General features: G+C 42.1%; 1 protein-coding gene across 4 annotated transcripts in view; it reads right to left on the bottom strand.

Moving 5' to 3' along the window:
* Positions 1–497: 497 nt before the first annotated feature.
* The window catches only part of SNX1 (sorting nexin 1), a 63,476-nt gene continuing 50,341 nt past the window's right edge, over positions 498–13,632 (bottom strand). For 2 of the 4 annotated variants that reach the window (XM_072613585.1, XM_072613567.1), the window contains 4 exons: positions 12,274–12,417; positions 11,237–11,317; positions 10,782–10,853; positions 9,720–10,171 (listed from right to left, as the gene is read on the bottom strand). In XM_072613585.1, coding sequence (XP_072469686.1) covers positions 10,121–10,171; positions 10,782–10,853; positions 11,237–11,317; positions 12,274–12,417 — 348 coding nt within the window. In that variant the 3' untranslated portion in view covers positions 9,720–10,120. Of the gene's footprint in view, positions 983–9,719; positions 10,172–10,781; positions 10,854–11,236; positions 11,318–12,273; positions 12,418–13,632 lie in introns of those variants that run through there. The other 2 variants (XM_072613575.1, XM_072613593.1) reach the window with 2 other exon arrangements.

Here is a 13,632-nt window from a genome sequence, read left to right as displayed (position 1 = left end):
AAAGTGTTTGGACATTTTAGGCACTTTTTATTTTTTCATTCTGAACTTTTAAGAGATACCAGATAAAATGAACATTTCCGTAAAAATGAAAGAACAGAAAAAGAGTTGTACATGAAATTATATATTTACATCTATCTATCTAACTATATATCTCTATTATGTATAGCTTATATTTCTTTTTAAGTATATAATAAATTCAACTTAAATAAATAATTAGTTCAGGTTTTCAAAGCTTCCCTGCTCCTTTCTGGCCTTTTTTCTATTTTCTTCTCTGCATTAAAAAACTGTCTCACTGACCCTTTTCTTTTTTCCTACCCTATCCCTATCCTCCTCCCTCACCTACTCATAGCCTTTAGGAAAAGAAAAATGAAAGAGCTGTTGTAATAGAGAGGCATAGTCAAGCAAAACAAATTTCCACTTTGGCTATCTCTAAAAAAAAAAAAAAGTACATCTTATTCAGCATTTTGAGTTTAGGTACTTTTAAGCAGAGTTCGAAAGTTCTGTTTTGTAGAATGGGTGGACCAATTAACTGCCCCACAAATTGTGCCTCACAGTTCCTGAATTCCTACCCTGCCAAAAGAGGAGATTTTTTTTTTTCCAGTACAGGTTGGACTAGAATTCCTCTGAGGTTTCCAACTCTGAGATTCTTCCCTGCCTCCCTAATGGCGCCTTCCATCTTTGCTGGTTCTTTGTCAGTTTCCAACTTCTCAATATGGTTGCTTCTCATGGAACCACAAGGCTTCAGAACTGAATGGGACCTGAGCAGCTGTCTAGTCTGATTATATGTGAAATAAAATCCTTCCTACAACAAATCCCAAAGGTGGTCCCCCATTCTTTGCTTGAAGACCTTCATCAATGAGGAACACAAGATCTCCTTAGGCCGCCCATTCCACTTGTGCAAGGACCTTGTAAAGACATTTTTCCTGCCTTCAACCTTCCATTTGTCTCTGGGTCTCCCACTTGTTGCTCCTAATTCTGCCATCTGGGGACAAAGAACAAGTGTAATCTCTCTTCCACATGAGAATACTTCAGATACTTGAACACAGTTATTATTTCCCCCCTTTATCTTCTCTTTTTCAGGATGAAAATACCCATTCCCTTTTACAAATTTTGATATGGTGGGACATGACCTCAAAGGTCTTCTCCATTCTGGATGGCATGTCTCTGGATGTTGTCTGGCTCATCATTGCCCATTCCTACACATGGTACCACAAACTGATGAATATCAGGCCACTGGACCCAGATGGCTCAGGAGAAGAAAGTGAGGTTGGTGACCTGGCACAGCTCTCCCTCACTCAAATCAAAGTCAACTGCAAGTCATGTCATCATCTTGATGTCATCGTCCTCTTTGAGAAGGAAGGACAAACACAACCTGTGAGTGGGTAGCAACTCCTCCTCCTCCTCCTCTCCTCTGGTGTTCTACCCAGGGGAAGGTAACTCCATTCCCAAAAGCTAACTTTTTTCCTCTGGGCTTACTGGCTACATTTCTTGCTCAAAGATCAAGGCTTAAACCCAATTCACTCTGGAGCTCATAGACTGGACAACAAGTCCCCACCAACCTAGCACAGAGTGAATATAATTACTAAAAAGTAATTGTTTCTCTTTTACCCAGGAACCCTGAGGGTTTTCCCCTCCCAGTTTGATTTTTGTTTTCATTAAAGGGGCCATCCCTTGAATAACTACTTAAAGAAGCCTATTCTTTGAATAGGTATATCTCACTCAAAGTTAGAATGTGAAAGGGCTGGGGTCTCACATTGCATCCTGGGCCATCTCCACTTGTTCTGATGAATATCAGGCCATTGGATGCAGATGGCTCAGGAGAAGTTACATCGTGTCATGTCATCATCTTGATGTCATGGTCCTCTTTGAGAACGAAGGACAAACACAACAACCCCAAACTGAGCACAGCGCTTCGGAAATGTTCTCACAATGAAACTATCACATCCTTTTTCATGGAAACTCTTAATGGAGCCCAAGATCACATTTTTTTTAGTCCATCATATCACACTGTTGATTCTTATTAAGGCTGAAGTCCACTGAAATGCCCTGAACTTTTTCTGACAAAATGCTCTCTAAGCATGTTTCTCACATCTCATACTTGTCAAGTCAAATTTTGACCCAAGTGACTCAAACTGCAGAAAAGGGAAAAGAATGGAATTTGCCAGCTATAAACAAGTGAGATTAACTTCAACTCCTAGGAAATTATTAAAGAGATAGTTAATGAACATCTAGAGAAGGACATGGTAATCAGACATTTTTTCCCTCTTAAAATTAATCAAGAGGTTCAGCAATTTTCTAGCTTACTAAGGCCTTTTTGACTCCTCTATGATGCCATCAGCTCTCTTGCTTTGGTGCCATCTGCAAATTTGAGAAGCATGCCATTTAGACCTTTATGGAAGTGACTGATTAAAATGTTGAGCAGCAAAGGGCCAAGCACTGGTCCCTGGAGTCCTCCATTAGCAACGTCTTTCAGGATTGATCTCAAACCAATGGAGATTCAATCCTTCAATCAGTTCTAAAACCATTTAGTGGTATTACTGTGTAATCCTCATCTCTCCATCTTCTCTACAGGACTAATATGAAATATTTCGCTAAAATCAAAGTAACAGAAAGTAGCTAGGGCATTCCCCTGAGCTATTGGTCCAGTAACCCTGCCAAAAAAGGAAATGAGATGAGTCTTGTATAGCCTGTTCTTGATGAAGTCATACTGACCTTGGGATCACTATTTTCCTTCCTAGATGTGCATTAACTATCTCTCTAATGAGCCTTTTTGCCAGGAATTGAAGTCAGGTCATTTTGTATATCGTTTGCATATTCCATTCTTTTACCTTTTTTAAAAAATTAGAAAACTTAGATAATATTTACCCTTCCTCAGTCCTTTGAAGCCTTTCCCATTCTCGACAGTCTTTTAAATATCATTGACAGTAGCTCAGTGACTTCTTTCATTACTGAAGGATGTCACTCTTATCTGTCAGGTGACTTCAACTACTCAGGTGTGGCTAGGTACCCTCTTCCCATAGCCCTACTGATCTTGGGAACTACATTAGCTACTCGTGTTCTGTCCTTTCCTATTCTAAAAGGTCATCTTCTTTGGCAACGAACATACGAATTGAGTAATATTGTCTTTCTGTAATGTCATCATTTCAACCACCCTAAGCACCTGTTCCATTCCTTCTTTGATCTTTTTTCCCCTAATATAGCTAATAAAACCCTCTTTGTTATCCTTGGCTTTCCTTGCCAGTCTTGGCTCATTCTGAAGTATATCACTCCTAATACTATTTGTATAGTATCCCACCATGCTTTTATATTTATCTTCTATTACCTGTCCTTGCTACTATTGTCTCTGTCCTTAAAAATAATCCAAGTTGGTTTAGTGAACTCTCTGTGCCTTTTTCTCTGCATTGAATTGTTGTTTTCAAAATTTCAGTCTTGAGAGCCCCATCTTACTGGGTTGATTTTACCTGTTGGAAAGTGTAGCCCCTAGCACCCTGTCTTGCCCTAGAATTCTATCCTTGTCAGCCTTCTCTCTACATCCTCTCCCTTGGCCATCTCATTTATTCCTGTGGTTTCGGTTACCAACTCTGTTTAGATGACTCTCAGATGTGTATCTCTGGTCCAAAAGATTCTTTTGAGCACCAAAACTGCCTCTTTCTAAAGGACATTTCTACCTGGCTATCTCAGGGACATGTTCAGAACTGATATATCTTTCCCCCTAAAACTACTTCTCCTTCTTCCTTCACTATTTCTGCCTTTGGTTCTATCATTAACCTACTTGTCTCCCCACCCCCACCCTCCTAATGTTTGAAACCTCCAGTTATCCGACTCCTCTATCAAGCTCACTTCTCAGTCCATTTAGTAAACAGGGTTTTGTCCGCCTCATTCCTGATGCATCTACCAATTTAATCACTCAACAAGTTATTATTATCATTAGGTACCAACCACGCACCTTGCACCTGTTAGATGGAAGGGACACAAAGACAGAAATTAAATGGGCCTTACCCTTGAGGTGGCTATATTTTATCAGAGGAAATAAGATGTACATATAGATGAAACATGTAAATTTGAAATTCATAAAAGGTAAATATGAAAAATATACCAGAGAATTTGGTGGAGGGGAATGCTAGCAGCAGGAAGCTTCATGGAAGGCATTATGAAGGATGCTGTACTTGAACTGTACTTTAAAAGTAAGATAGGGGTCCTAAGAGATAGAAGTGAGGAAATAAGCCATTACAGGCATAGGGAGAGTCTGTGCAAATGCACGGACATCGAAGAAATTCTGCTTAGAATTTTTTTAAGATAGAATGTTGGTTGTGAGGAACAGCAAATAGACCAGTTTTGCTGGACCAGAGAGTACATGAAGGAGAGTAAATAAAGCAAAATTTCTGGAAAGGTGGGCTGAAGTCAGATCTGGAAGTGAGTTAATATTAGATACACTATAGTCATTTAAAACTGAACTCATTCTCTTTTTCTTCCAAGCGCTCCCCTCCTCCTAACTTCCCTTTAATGTCAAGGGTACTGCCATCTTCCCAATCACCCAGGCTTTCAACCTAGGGGTCATTCTTGACTCCTCACTCTTTCATACCCCCATCCAACCCATATCTCCACACATGCCATCTCTCATACATATATATGTATATATAGTATATGTGTATGTGTATGTGCCAACACCCTGATTGCACCAGCTTGGTCTCCCTGACTCGTGTTTACACACTCTACTCCAACCTCGTCAGTGTCAAATTGACTTCCCTAAACTAGCATAGGTCTGCCCCTATCACCCCCTATTCAACCAACTCCAGTGGATGGCTCCCTATTGTCTCCAGGATCAAATATAAAATCCTATTTGACATCTGAAGTCCTTCCCAATTTGGTCCCTTACCTTTCCAGTGTTTTTCACACCTTACTCCATCCCCAGCCTTTATCAAATACTCTGATCCAGGGACACTGGTCTCCTTACTGTCCCAAGACAGTCTATCTCCAGACTCCATGGATTTCAGTGACCCCTCATGTTTGGAATTCTCTACATCTCGGCCTCCTGGCTTCCCTTCCAACTAAAATCTCTCATCTTTTCTGAGAAGTCTTCCTGTTTCCTTAATCCTAGCACCTTACTTCCACTAGCTCCAATTTGTCCTGAATATCTCATTTGTACAGTTGTTTTGATGTTGCCTCTCCCATTACACTGATTTCCTTAAAAGTGGGGACGGTTTTTTGCCTTTCTTTGCATCTCCATCACTTAGCACAGTGCCTGACCTGGCAGTTAGGTGATGAATAAATGCTTATTGATTGATTGAAAGGGGTGTTTTACGAAACTGAATCAGGCATTGATATGTAATACCAGTTCCAGTAATTGCAAATCTATCCATTTGCAAGCTCATGACATTTTCTGGAAAGCTAATGGGTTTGGGAACCCAATTCTGGGCTTAGTGCTGGTTGGAGCAGTGTTCACTCAGCCAGTTCCCAAAGATGCTGCTCCAGGCAGCCCTACCCAGGCATAAGGAAAGAAAGTAACACCTCTCCTGTGCTCAGTCCTTGGACACAACAGTCACTCAAGGGCAAGCTGATGGATGCATCTTGTTTTCAGATGCCAAGGCAATAAAGGGAGAGACCCAGAGATCTGCCAGATATCTGGCACCATGAGACCGCCAGAGTTTCTGTTTCATACCATATTTTTATGAGGTGGTCAGAAGATCATCTCGGCAGCTAGGGACTTCATATGCTGTCTAGTCTCAACTCCTCATTATAAATGAAGAAACTGGTAGGACCTAGTGAGGTCACACAAGAAACCAGCATGAGGTGGGTTTTAAGCCTACACTCTGACCTTGGAGCCAGAGATCTTTACCTTTCTACTGTATCATGACATCAATCACCTCAGCACAAAATTTTTTTAGATGTGAAAGGAACTCAGAACTCTCAGGAATACGGATTCTAGTCTCAGTTCAGCTATTAAATCACTTGGAGATGTGTCAACTTGTCAAAGCCCTTCCTAAATTGTAGTGCCTAAAAGTGATCGTCCAGATATGGTCTGATAAGACGGGGCAACATGGCCTCCCTCATTCTGGTCGCTGACTCTTACTGTAATCTAAGAGTACATTAACTTGACTTTTTAGCTGCCAATGTATTATATTGGCGATTCATATTGAGTGAACAAGTATTCCAGTGTTTTTCAAACTGCTCCATGTGCCTTTGTGTTTACAAAGTTGAATTTTGGTCTTCTAACTCCAAGAACTGTGACCTTTCTGCTACATTACATCACCTGGCATACAAACTACATAAACTTGCTGGCCCCTAGTTAACTCATCTATAAAATGAAAGGACCACAAAAACAAATAAATGAGTGGTTTGGATTAGATGATTTTTGAGGTTCCCCTTAAGGTCTCCCCCTCACCCCCGGCCAATCTAATATTTTGTGAACTGATATATGTTAGTAGGCTCACAAAGATACAAATGTGCATTTATTGTGTTGGCCAGTGGTGATCCTTGAGCAGAAAAATGTTTTTCATCCAGCCTGGCAGCAAGGCATAGTCAATTTTGTTTTCATGTGGAAGTGAATTAAAATTCCTCTGCTAAAGTCTCCTTGTCTTCCTTGTCTCCTTTTGCCATGGAAGTAACTGGGGAATTCCCAAAAACCATGCCAACTGAGTGCCTGTCTTGGCAAGTCCTATTAAGCTGGCAAGGCTTTGAGCTTGGGCCTGGTGAGAGATTTTGTGAAAGCTGCTCAAGGACCACAAAGACCAGCCTAGCCAAGTTTGAGAGGCCTTTGTATTGGGGTGGCACCAGGAGAACAAGTTTTTGGGTCAGCTTTTTTTTTTTTTAAATAGGTGACATTTTATTTTTCTGATATATTTAGAAACTGCTTTGGGCATGGTGTTTACTGGTAAACACATAACATTATACAGGGAATTCATCAGCAACTAGCATCTATGTCACGTGCTTTTAAAAAATAAATTTTATTGAGTTTTTGTTTTTACGTCACTTGTATTTTCTATTGTATTCTGTTCCCCTCAAGAGCTATTCCTTATAACAAAGAAAAACTATAGCTCAGGAAAAACTAATTAATGCACCAAGAGTTTAATATCCAGTCTCCCATCTTGGAAAGAAAGGTGTTTTCTCCCTCTCTTTGGAGTCAACTTTGGTGATTTTACTCCCCCAAGCACCATTTCATCTCTTGAGTTGTTCTTTCACTAACACCTCTTCAGTCATTGTGTATAGTTTTTGGTTCTGCTCATCTCACTTTGCATCAATCAGTTCATGTAAGTCTTCTCAACATTCATCATATTCCTTGCTTTTCACGGCACAGAAATGTCCCGCCATCAATGGACATCTACTTTGTTCCTAGTTCTTTACTACTATAAAAAGTGCTGCTTTAAAATTCTAACATATAGGATTTTTCTTTTTGTCAGCGCCTTCATTAGTCAACTTTTAAAGACTGTTTACAAAGAGGAGACTCCACCAATGCATGCCATTTCATGGATCTATGATTTATGGAAGAATTAAAATGAATTTTGCTTTGAGAATTTTATAGCATCCCATGAGCTAACTAGAGAAACCTTGGGATGTCATAAAACCACATCTAGGACTCACTGGCTAAACAGTAAGTGAATTCAGTTATTTCTCTGACACACTTTTAGAGAAATTCTAGGGAAAATAGATTCTTGAAGATGACTGCCCAGGATACAGTATAAGAAAGACACTAGATGAGCTTACCTAGGCCCCATCCTACCCCAGAAAGTAGTTTTAAGATCTGGCATTAGGGGCAGGGGCTCAATTCCCCAGAAATGATTCAGAGGTCAGCAAAGTTGAGATTCTAGTGCCAGCTAGATCAGAACAGGGAAAGTCCTTCAGAAGCCTTGAAACCAAGCCTAGGACAAAGCACTGAGCTTGGAACAGGATGTGGGCAGTTCCCTTATCTGCTTTCCATTAACCAATTAAATATGACAAAGAATACTATATGGATGTAATTACCAAATCCCTATGGGCAGAAAGGCCCTCCTTGGACAATTCTGAGAGTGACTACCTGCTCCCCGAAGATGGCTACTCTTTGGGGGAAAAAAAGGGCCAATACCCTATCCCCCTAGAGCAAAGAATTCAAATTCATCATTGAGGCAATAGCTGTCCAAATGACTTCTTTTCCAACTTGGCTCTCATGGGCTTCATCTCTCACTGTGATCAGCAAGAGGTAGCAGATCTTCCCTCCAGGGGAACAGCCATCCTTCGATACCAATATCAATATTGGTATTTTCCTGCAGTAATTTAGAGCAAGTGAGACATGAAGCCTACTCCTTGTAGGAGCCAACAACCTTAGTTCAGATAAGAAGGAACGCAGCGAACAAGCAATAGAACACTGAGCAAACACTCTAACACACACACAACACACACTGCCTGTTAATAAGTCTCATACATAGGGTGGGGAGGGCAAAAACATTCTTTTATCTGGTTCATTCACCTGGGTGGGAACTGGCTTGGTGGCTAGGTGAAAGAATCATTAAACCAAGCAATGTTTATAAGAGCACTCACATGGCTAACAATCGAAAGGACAGAAAAACGTGTAACAGAATCCCTGCTTTGAGGTGCACAAGGATGACAATAAACACTATGATGCTCCGTTTCCTCTGTTTTCTAAATGGGGAAGAGGTAAGAGAGCAGCAGAAGTCAGGTGGGGTAGAGGAGGGAGAGAGAAAGAGAGGGAATTGGAGAAGGGGGATGAGAGAGGAAGGGTTGCTGAGCCTCAGAACGTAGGAAGGGACACTTTACAGCAGACCTGAGGCCCACCTGGTATTGTGGATACTCACTATCAGGGCATTATATATTTGGGCTAAACCCAGAGCCCAAAGGAACCTTAGTCCAATTTAGTCCAACTCTCACTGTAAGGAAGAAAGACCCCAATCTGGAATAGGCCCCCCAATTACACAACTAGTTCATGACAGAACTGGGTCTAGAAGTTAGATTTGATGATCAGGTTGGTATTCTTTCCATCCCATTCCCATCTTGTATGCCCAGGGGGATAAAGCATTTAAGCTGGATGTTTTTTTATCAGTCCCTAACACTTTCAGTGTAAGCTTGTTTATCAGAGCCTCCCTCAAAGCCAGCTAGCCAGGAGCAAGTTTTGATAGGTGGGCTGGAGAGGAGGGGCAGAGTCTAGGACACTGCCCAAGGACAGCAAGATGGGTGGGAAGCAGCAGGCATAGGTGTGTGGGACAGATAAATTGAAAAGGCATAAGGCACTTTGGCAAAATGGTAGGATTTCCAAGGTCCCTTCTTTAAAAGCAAGATATAAGACAGGTAAGTAAGAACGTCACATCAGCCAGTCTTATGGAGGCGTGGAGTAGGAGAACAAAGCTCACGTGAATTCTCCCGAAGAAGGGGTTACGATGGGAGCAACAAGTACTGAGACCAAACTCTTCCTGCTGACAGAAATGATGTTAACGAAGGTTCTAGATTTTTGTTTCTGACTCTGATTATGTAAGTACAGAGAACTAACTTGGTGAGAAAAATTTAATGCAGGCAACTCCTCTCTAACCTGGTCTTAGATGGTTGTTGGGGGGTATGTGTCTGAGTTGGGACCTGTGCTGAAGTCCTCCTCACTCCAACCACTCTATCCTCTTCTATGATGAAGGATTATTAAAATTCTCTTTTCCCAAACTGGCCTCATACCCACCACACTTCATGGTATAGTGCTTCATGGTTTCCCCAGCCCAAAGCAAGAAGCTCACCACAAAGAGAAATCAATGGGACCAGATTTTTAAATATTTTATTACATAATCTTTTCATGGCACCATCAGGAGTAACAGAAAACGTTATTCCCAGTTTCTAAACCACATCCTGAAAAATATACATTTTATTTATATATTTGTATCAATAACACCCCACCCCATAATCCCGCCACCTAACTGTAGATCTTTCGCTTAAAGCAGGAAACTATTCTCTTCAGTAAGAAAATATATATGGAAGCTAAATGAAAAATACAGTTAGAAGAATTACTGGAGCAGCTTGGTCCTGGGAAGGGGTAAAGGGGTTAAGTCTCTAGGCTCAGCAGGATGTGCAACTGGGATCCATTAAAGGTGGAGAGGTATAATGTATAAAAAGGCAGCGTAAATTCAAGGTGAGCTCTGGCTTTCTTGGTCCATTAGGAGATGGCCTTTGCCTCAGGGAGAAAGGCTTCCCAGTACTTCACCAGCTGCAAAGAAGCCAGAGCAGAGGAGAGTGAAGCAGCCCCCCAGCACATCCCAAGCAGGAGATATGGCCACTGTAACCAGAGAGCTTCCCCTCTATCTCTGGTCTCTTAGTGATCGGTTCACCAAGAAATGAAGCACAGGAAGAGGAAGGGCACAGAGAACAGGCCTGATCACTACACCGCCCACTAGACCATGAAACACCACACCTTGGCAGTCCTTGTGCTTGTCAGAGGGAGTCTATGCCAATGACAGTCTGAGGTCAGGACTCTTCTCAGGGCCTAAGGCATGGGCCATCTGAGAGCTTTCATGTGACACTGGGTGAGACGGATCAGAGTTGTTAGGAGTTAAGGAGTCACTTATTGTGACTAGAAATCTGTTCTCATGAGGAAACATCATAGACTGAGCACCTACAACTTACAAGGGGTAAGGGTGGCAAACGAAAAAACTACCACCTCCTGCCTCCCAAAGGTCTCAGACTAACAACATATCAGGGCTATTTTAGCTTCCCAAGACAAAATCAGCCCATCCAGAAGGGTCTCTGAAGAGTCAAGCTAACCTCTGAAAGAAAGGCAGCAAAGTAACACAAAGCACAAACCCGAAACATTCACTCACCTGCTGCTGTGAATACAGAAGTGTTTCAAGGTACTTGATCACGTGGTTTCTGAAGTCCTTGGATTTCTCTTTCTGTATGAAACAAGATACTACGCTGAGGACCCAGAGTTCCTCCTCTCCACAAGGGAGAGGGAGGATTAACTGCTGGCAGAGACAGCCCAGACTCAGAAAGCAGAACCAGAATGTGGCTCAGTCATACTGTGTGGCACAGGAGGTCTGTCCTGTAAGGACAGGAGAGGGAGGGGAGCAGCCCAAGACAGAGGGAGAGTGATACTCATGGGAGCAAAGGGACCCCACTCACAGCCCTCAAAGTCATAAGCCAGAGCTCTGTGCACGAGGTTCCTGAGATGAAAGAGGAATGTTTGAGAGAAAAACAGCTCATGGCACAAATGAAAGGGCAGCGAACCAAAGCTAGAGAGCTGTAGCAAGAGAGAAGAAAGGGAGTTACACCATACCTCAAACCTTATCACTTCTTTGCGGACCACTGTCGAAATGCGTTCAAAGTCCCTTTCATACTGAGTCACACGAGACTCCCACTGGGCAGAAAAAGAGAAAAAAACGTCAGTGTTTGCTGATGCATTCCCAGGAAGCAGTGAGCCGCACTCTGTACTGTCCAGCACTTTTGCCTCCTCTTCTCTCCCTACACATCAGTAGCGGGGCTCATGTGAAGGGGGCTGCTGGGTGGGACCCCTGTGCCCATGGCTGATCACAGAGCAAGACGTTACCATAGGAATAGTCACAGGCTATTCAGATTCACTGAGAAAACTAGGGTCGTGATGTTTCAGGGGAGTCTCAGAGAATACAGGCCAAACCATGAAGAGGAAAATATACCAAGGTGCAGAAATAACCTTGGTTGGGCATAGGAAAGGGACTTATTAACCCCTTTGGTCAGGGTGGTATATCATTATGGGGCCAGATACTGGCTGAAAGATCCAGTGCACAGTTTATACAGAAAATAATTAACAAGATTATCTTGAATTGTCAAGGCTGCCATTTGGGACAGCCACACCTTATCTACTTTGAGCGTGTTCTGGAAAAACAATGAAGAGATTTGCTACAGACTAGATTGTTGTTCAGGCCTTTCATTTGTGTCTGACTCTTCTTGAGACCATTTGAGGTTTTCTTGGCAAAGATATTGGAGTGGTTTGCTGTTTCCTTCTCCAGTGCATTTCACAGATGAGGAAACTGAGGCAAATAGGGTTAAATGACTTGATCGGGATCACACAGCTAATAAGTGTCTGAGGTCACATCTAAATTCATCAGAACAGACTAAGAGGAGGTCAGATTCAAAGAAGCAAAGTCAGCAGAGTTGGGCAAGACCATTTTATATTAGGGGGTCAGAGAGCATTGGATATGGACTACTAATTCAGAGAGCTAGTACATAGCCCTCAGATGCACTAGTGTTAAAGCAGTGAAATGAAACCTCTTTGGTACAAGAGCCTACGTTGCTGCAGGGCAGGAATGGAGGACCCTTCCAAATGGATGGACTTACTTCTGTAATCTCGTCTTTGGCTTGCTGCAGCTTGTCAGGTTTATTGGCCCACAGTAGCCTGGCCTCAGTTTCTCGTTTCTTCTGCAACATGGTCTGGGCATCCTGCCAACGTTGCCAAGTCTTCATTCGATGGTCAAAGGCACCCTACCAAGAACAGTGAAGGCCAAACATTTATCCATAATCTTGGGGCTAGGACATCCCTAGCATGTAGAATTCTATAGTTATATGAAAAAATGATCTAAATCACTATTGAGCAGAGAAATGCTAATTAAAACAACTCTGAGGTACCACTTGTCAGATACAACAAAAAAGGAAAATGCTGGACATTGGAAGGAATGTGGGAAAACTAGGCCACTCATGCACGGTTGGTGGATTGTGAACTGATCCAGTCATCTGGGAGAACCGTTTGTTACTATGCCCAAAGGGCTGTAAAACTGCACACCCCTCTGATCCAGCAGTACCACTGTGAGGTCTACATCCCAAAGTCATCCAAAGAGAGGTAAAGGCATCTATTTGTACAGAAATATTTACAACAACTCTTCTTGTGGTCGCTAAAAATTAGTTGGAAATCAAAGGGATGCCCATCAACTGGAGAATGGCTAAAGAAGCTGTGATATGAGATTGTAATGGAATACTGTTGTGCTATAAGAAATGACAAACAGGATGATTCCAAAAAAGCCTGGAAGGACTTACATTAACTGACACACAGGGAAGTGAACGGAACCAGGAGAACATTGTATGCCATGATAGCAATATTGTTCAACGTAGCTATTCTTAGCAATACGATAATCCAAGACAATCCTAAAAGACTCATGACGAAGCCTACTATCTGCCCCCAGAAAGAACTGATACTGTTTAAATACAGACTGAAGCATGCTATTTTTCTCCTTTCTCATTTTTTTGCTCTAGTATTCTCGTACAAAATGACTAACATGGAAATGTTTTACACAATTACACATGTATAACCTCTATCTGATCGCTTAACCTTTCAGGGAGGAGGAAGAGGATTTGGAACTCAAAACTTTACATAAAAATGTAAGAAGAAAAAAAGGACTTTATAAAAAAAGCCATGGAATGAACGAGCCGATCGCAGATGAGCAGAATCAGGACAGCTCACAACGCCAAGATCATAAGCACCAAGTTTTCAAGATTTTCACAGATCAATGAGAATCAAGGGGAGCCACGAGAACAACGATTCTGTGAACACAACTGATTTTGAAAACTGAAAGAACTGACTGATACAGTGACCCTTCGTGGTTCCCAAGGAAGGGTCCTGACTCCTGCTCCCCATGACAGGGAGGTAAAGCAATTGGGGTACAGAAAGGGGCGGATGGACAAGCACACGCACAGAGCTCCTGA

This window comes from Notamacropus eugenii, chromosome 1 (assembly GCF_028372415.1).
Source record: "Notamacropus eugenii isolate mMacEug1 chromosome 1, mMacEug1.pri_v2, whole genome shotgun sequence".
Lineage (NCBI taxonomy): Eukaryota > Metazoa > Chordata > Mammalia > Diprotodontia > Macropodidae > Notamacropus > Notamacropus eugenii.
The sequence above is the reverse complement of the archived record's forward strand: the minus strand, read 5'-3'. Positions and strand labels throughout refer to the sequence as shown.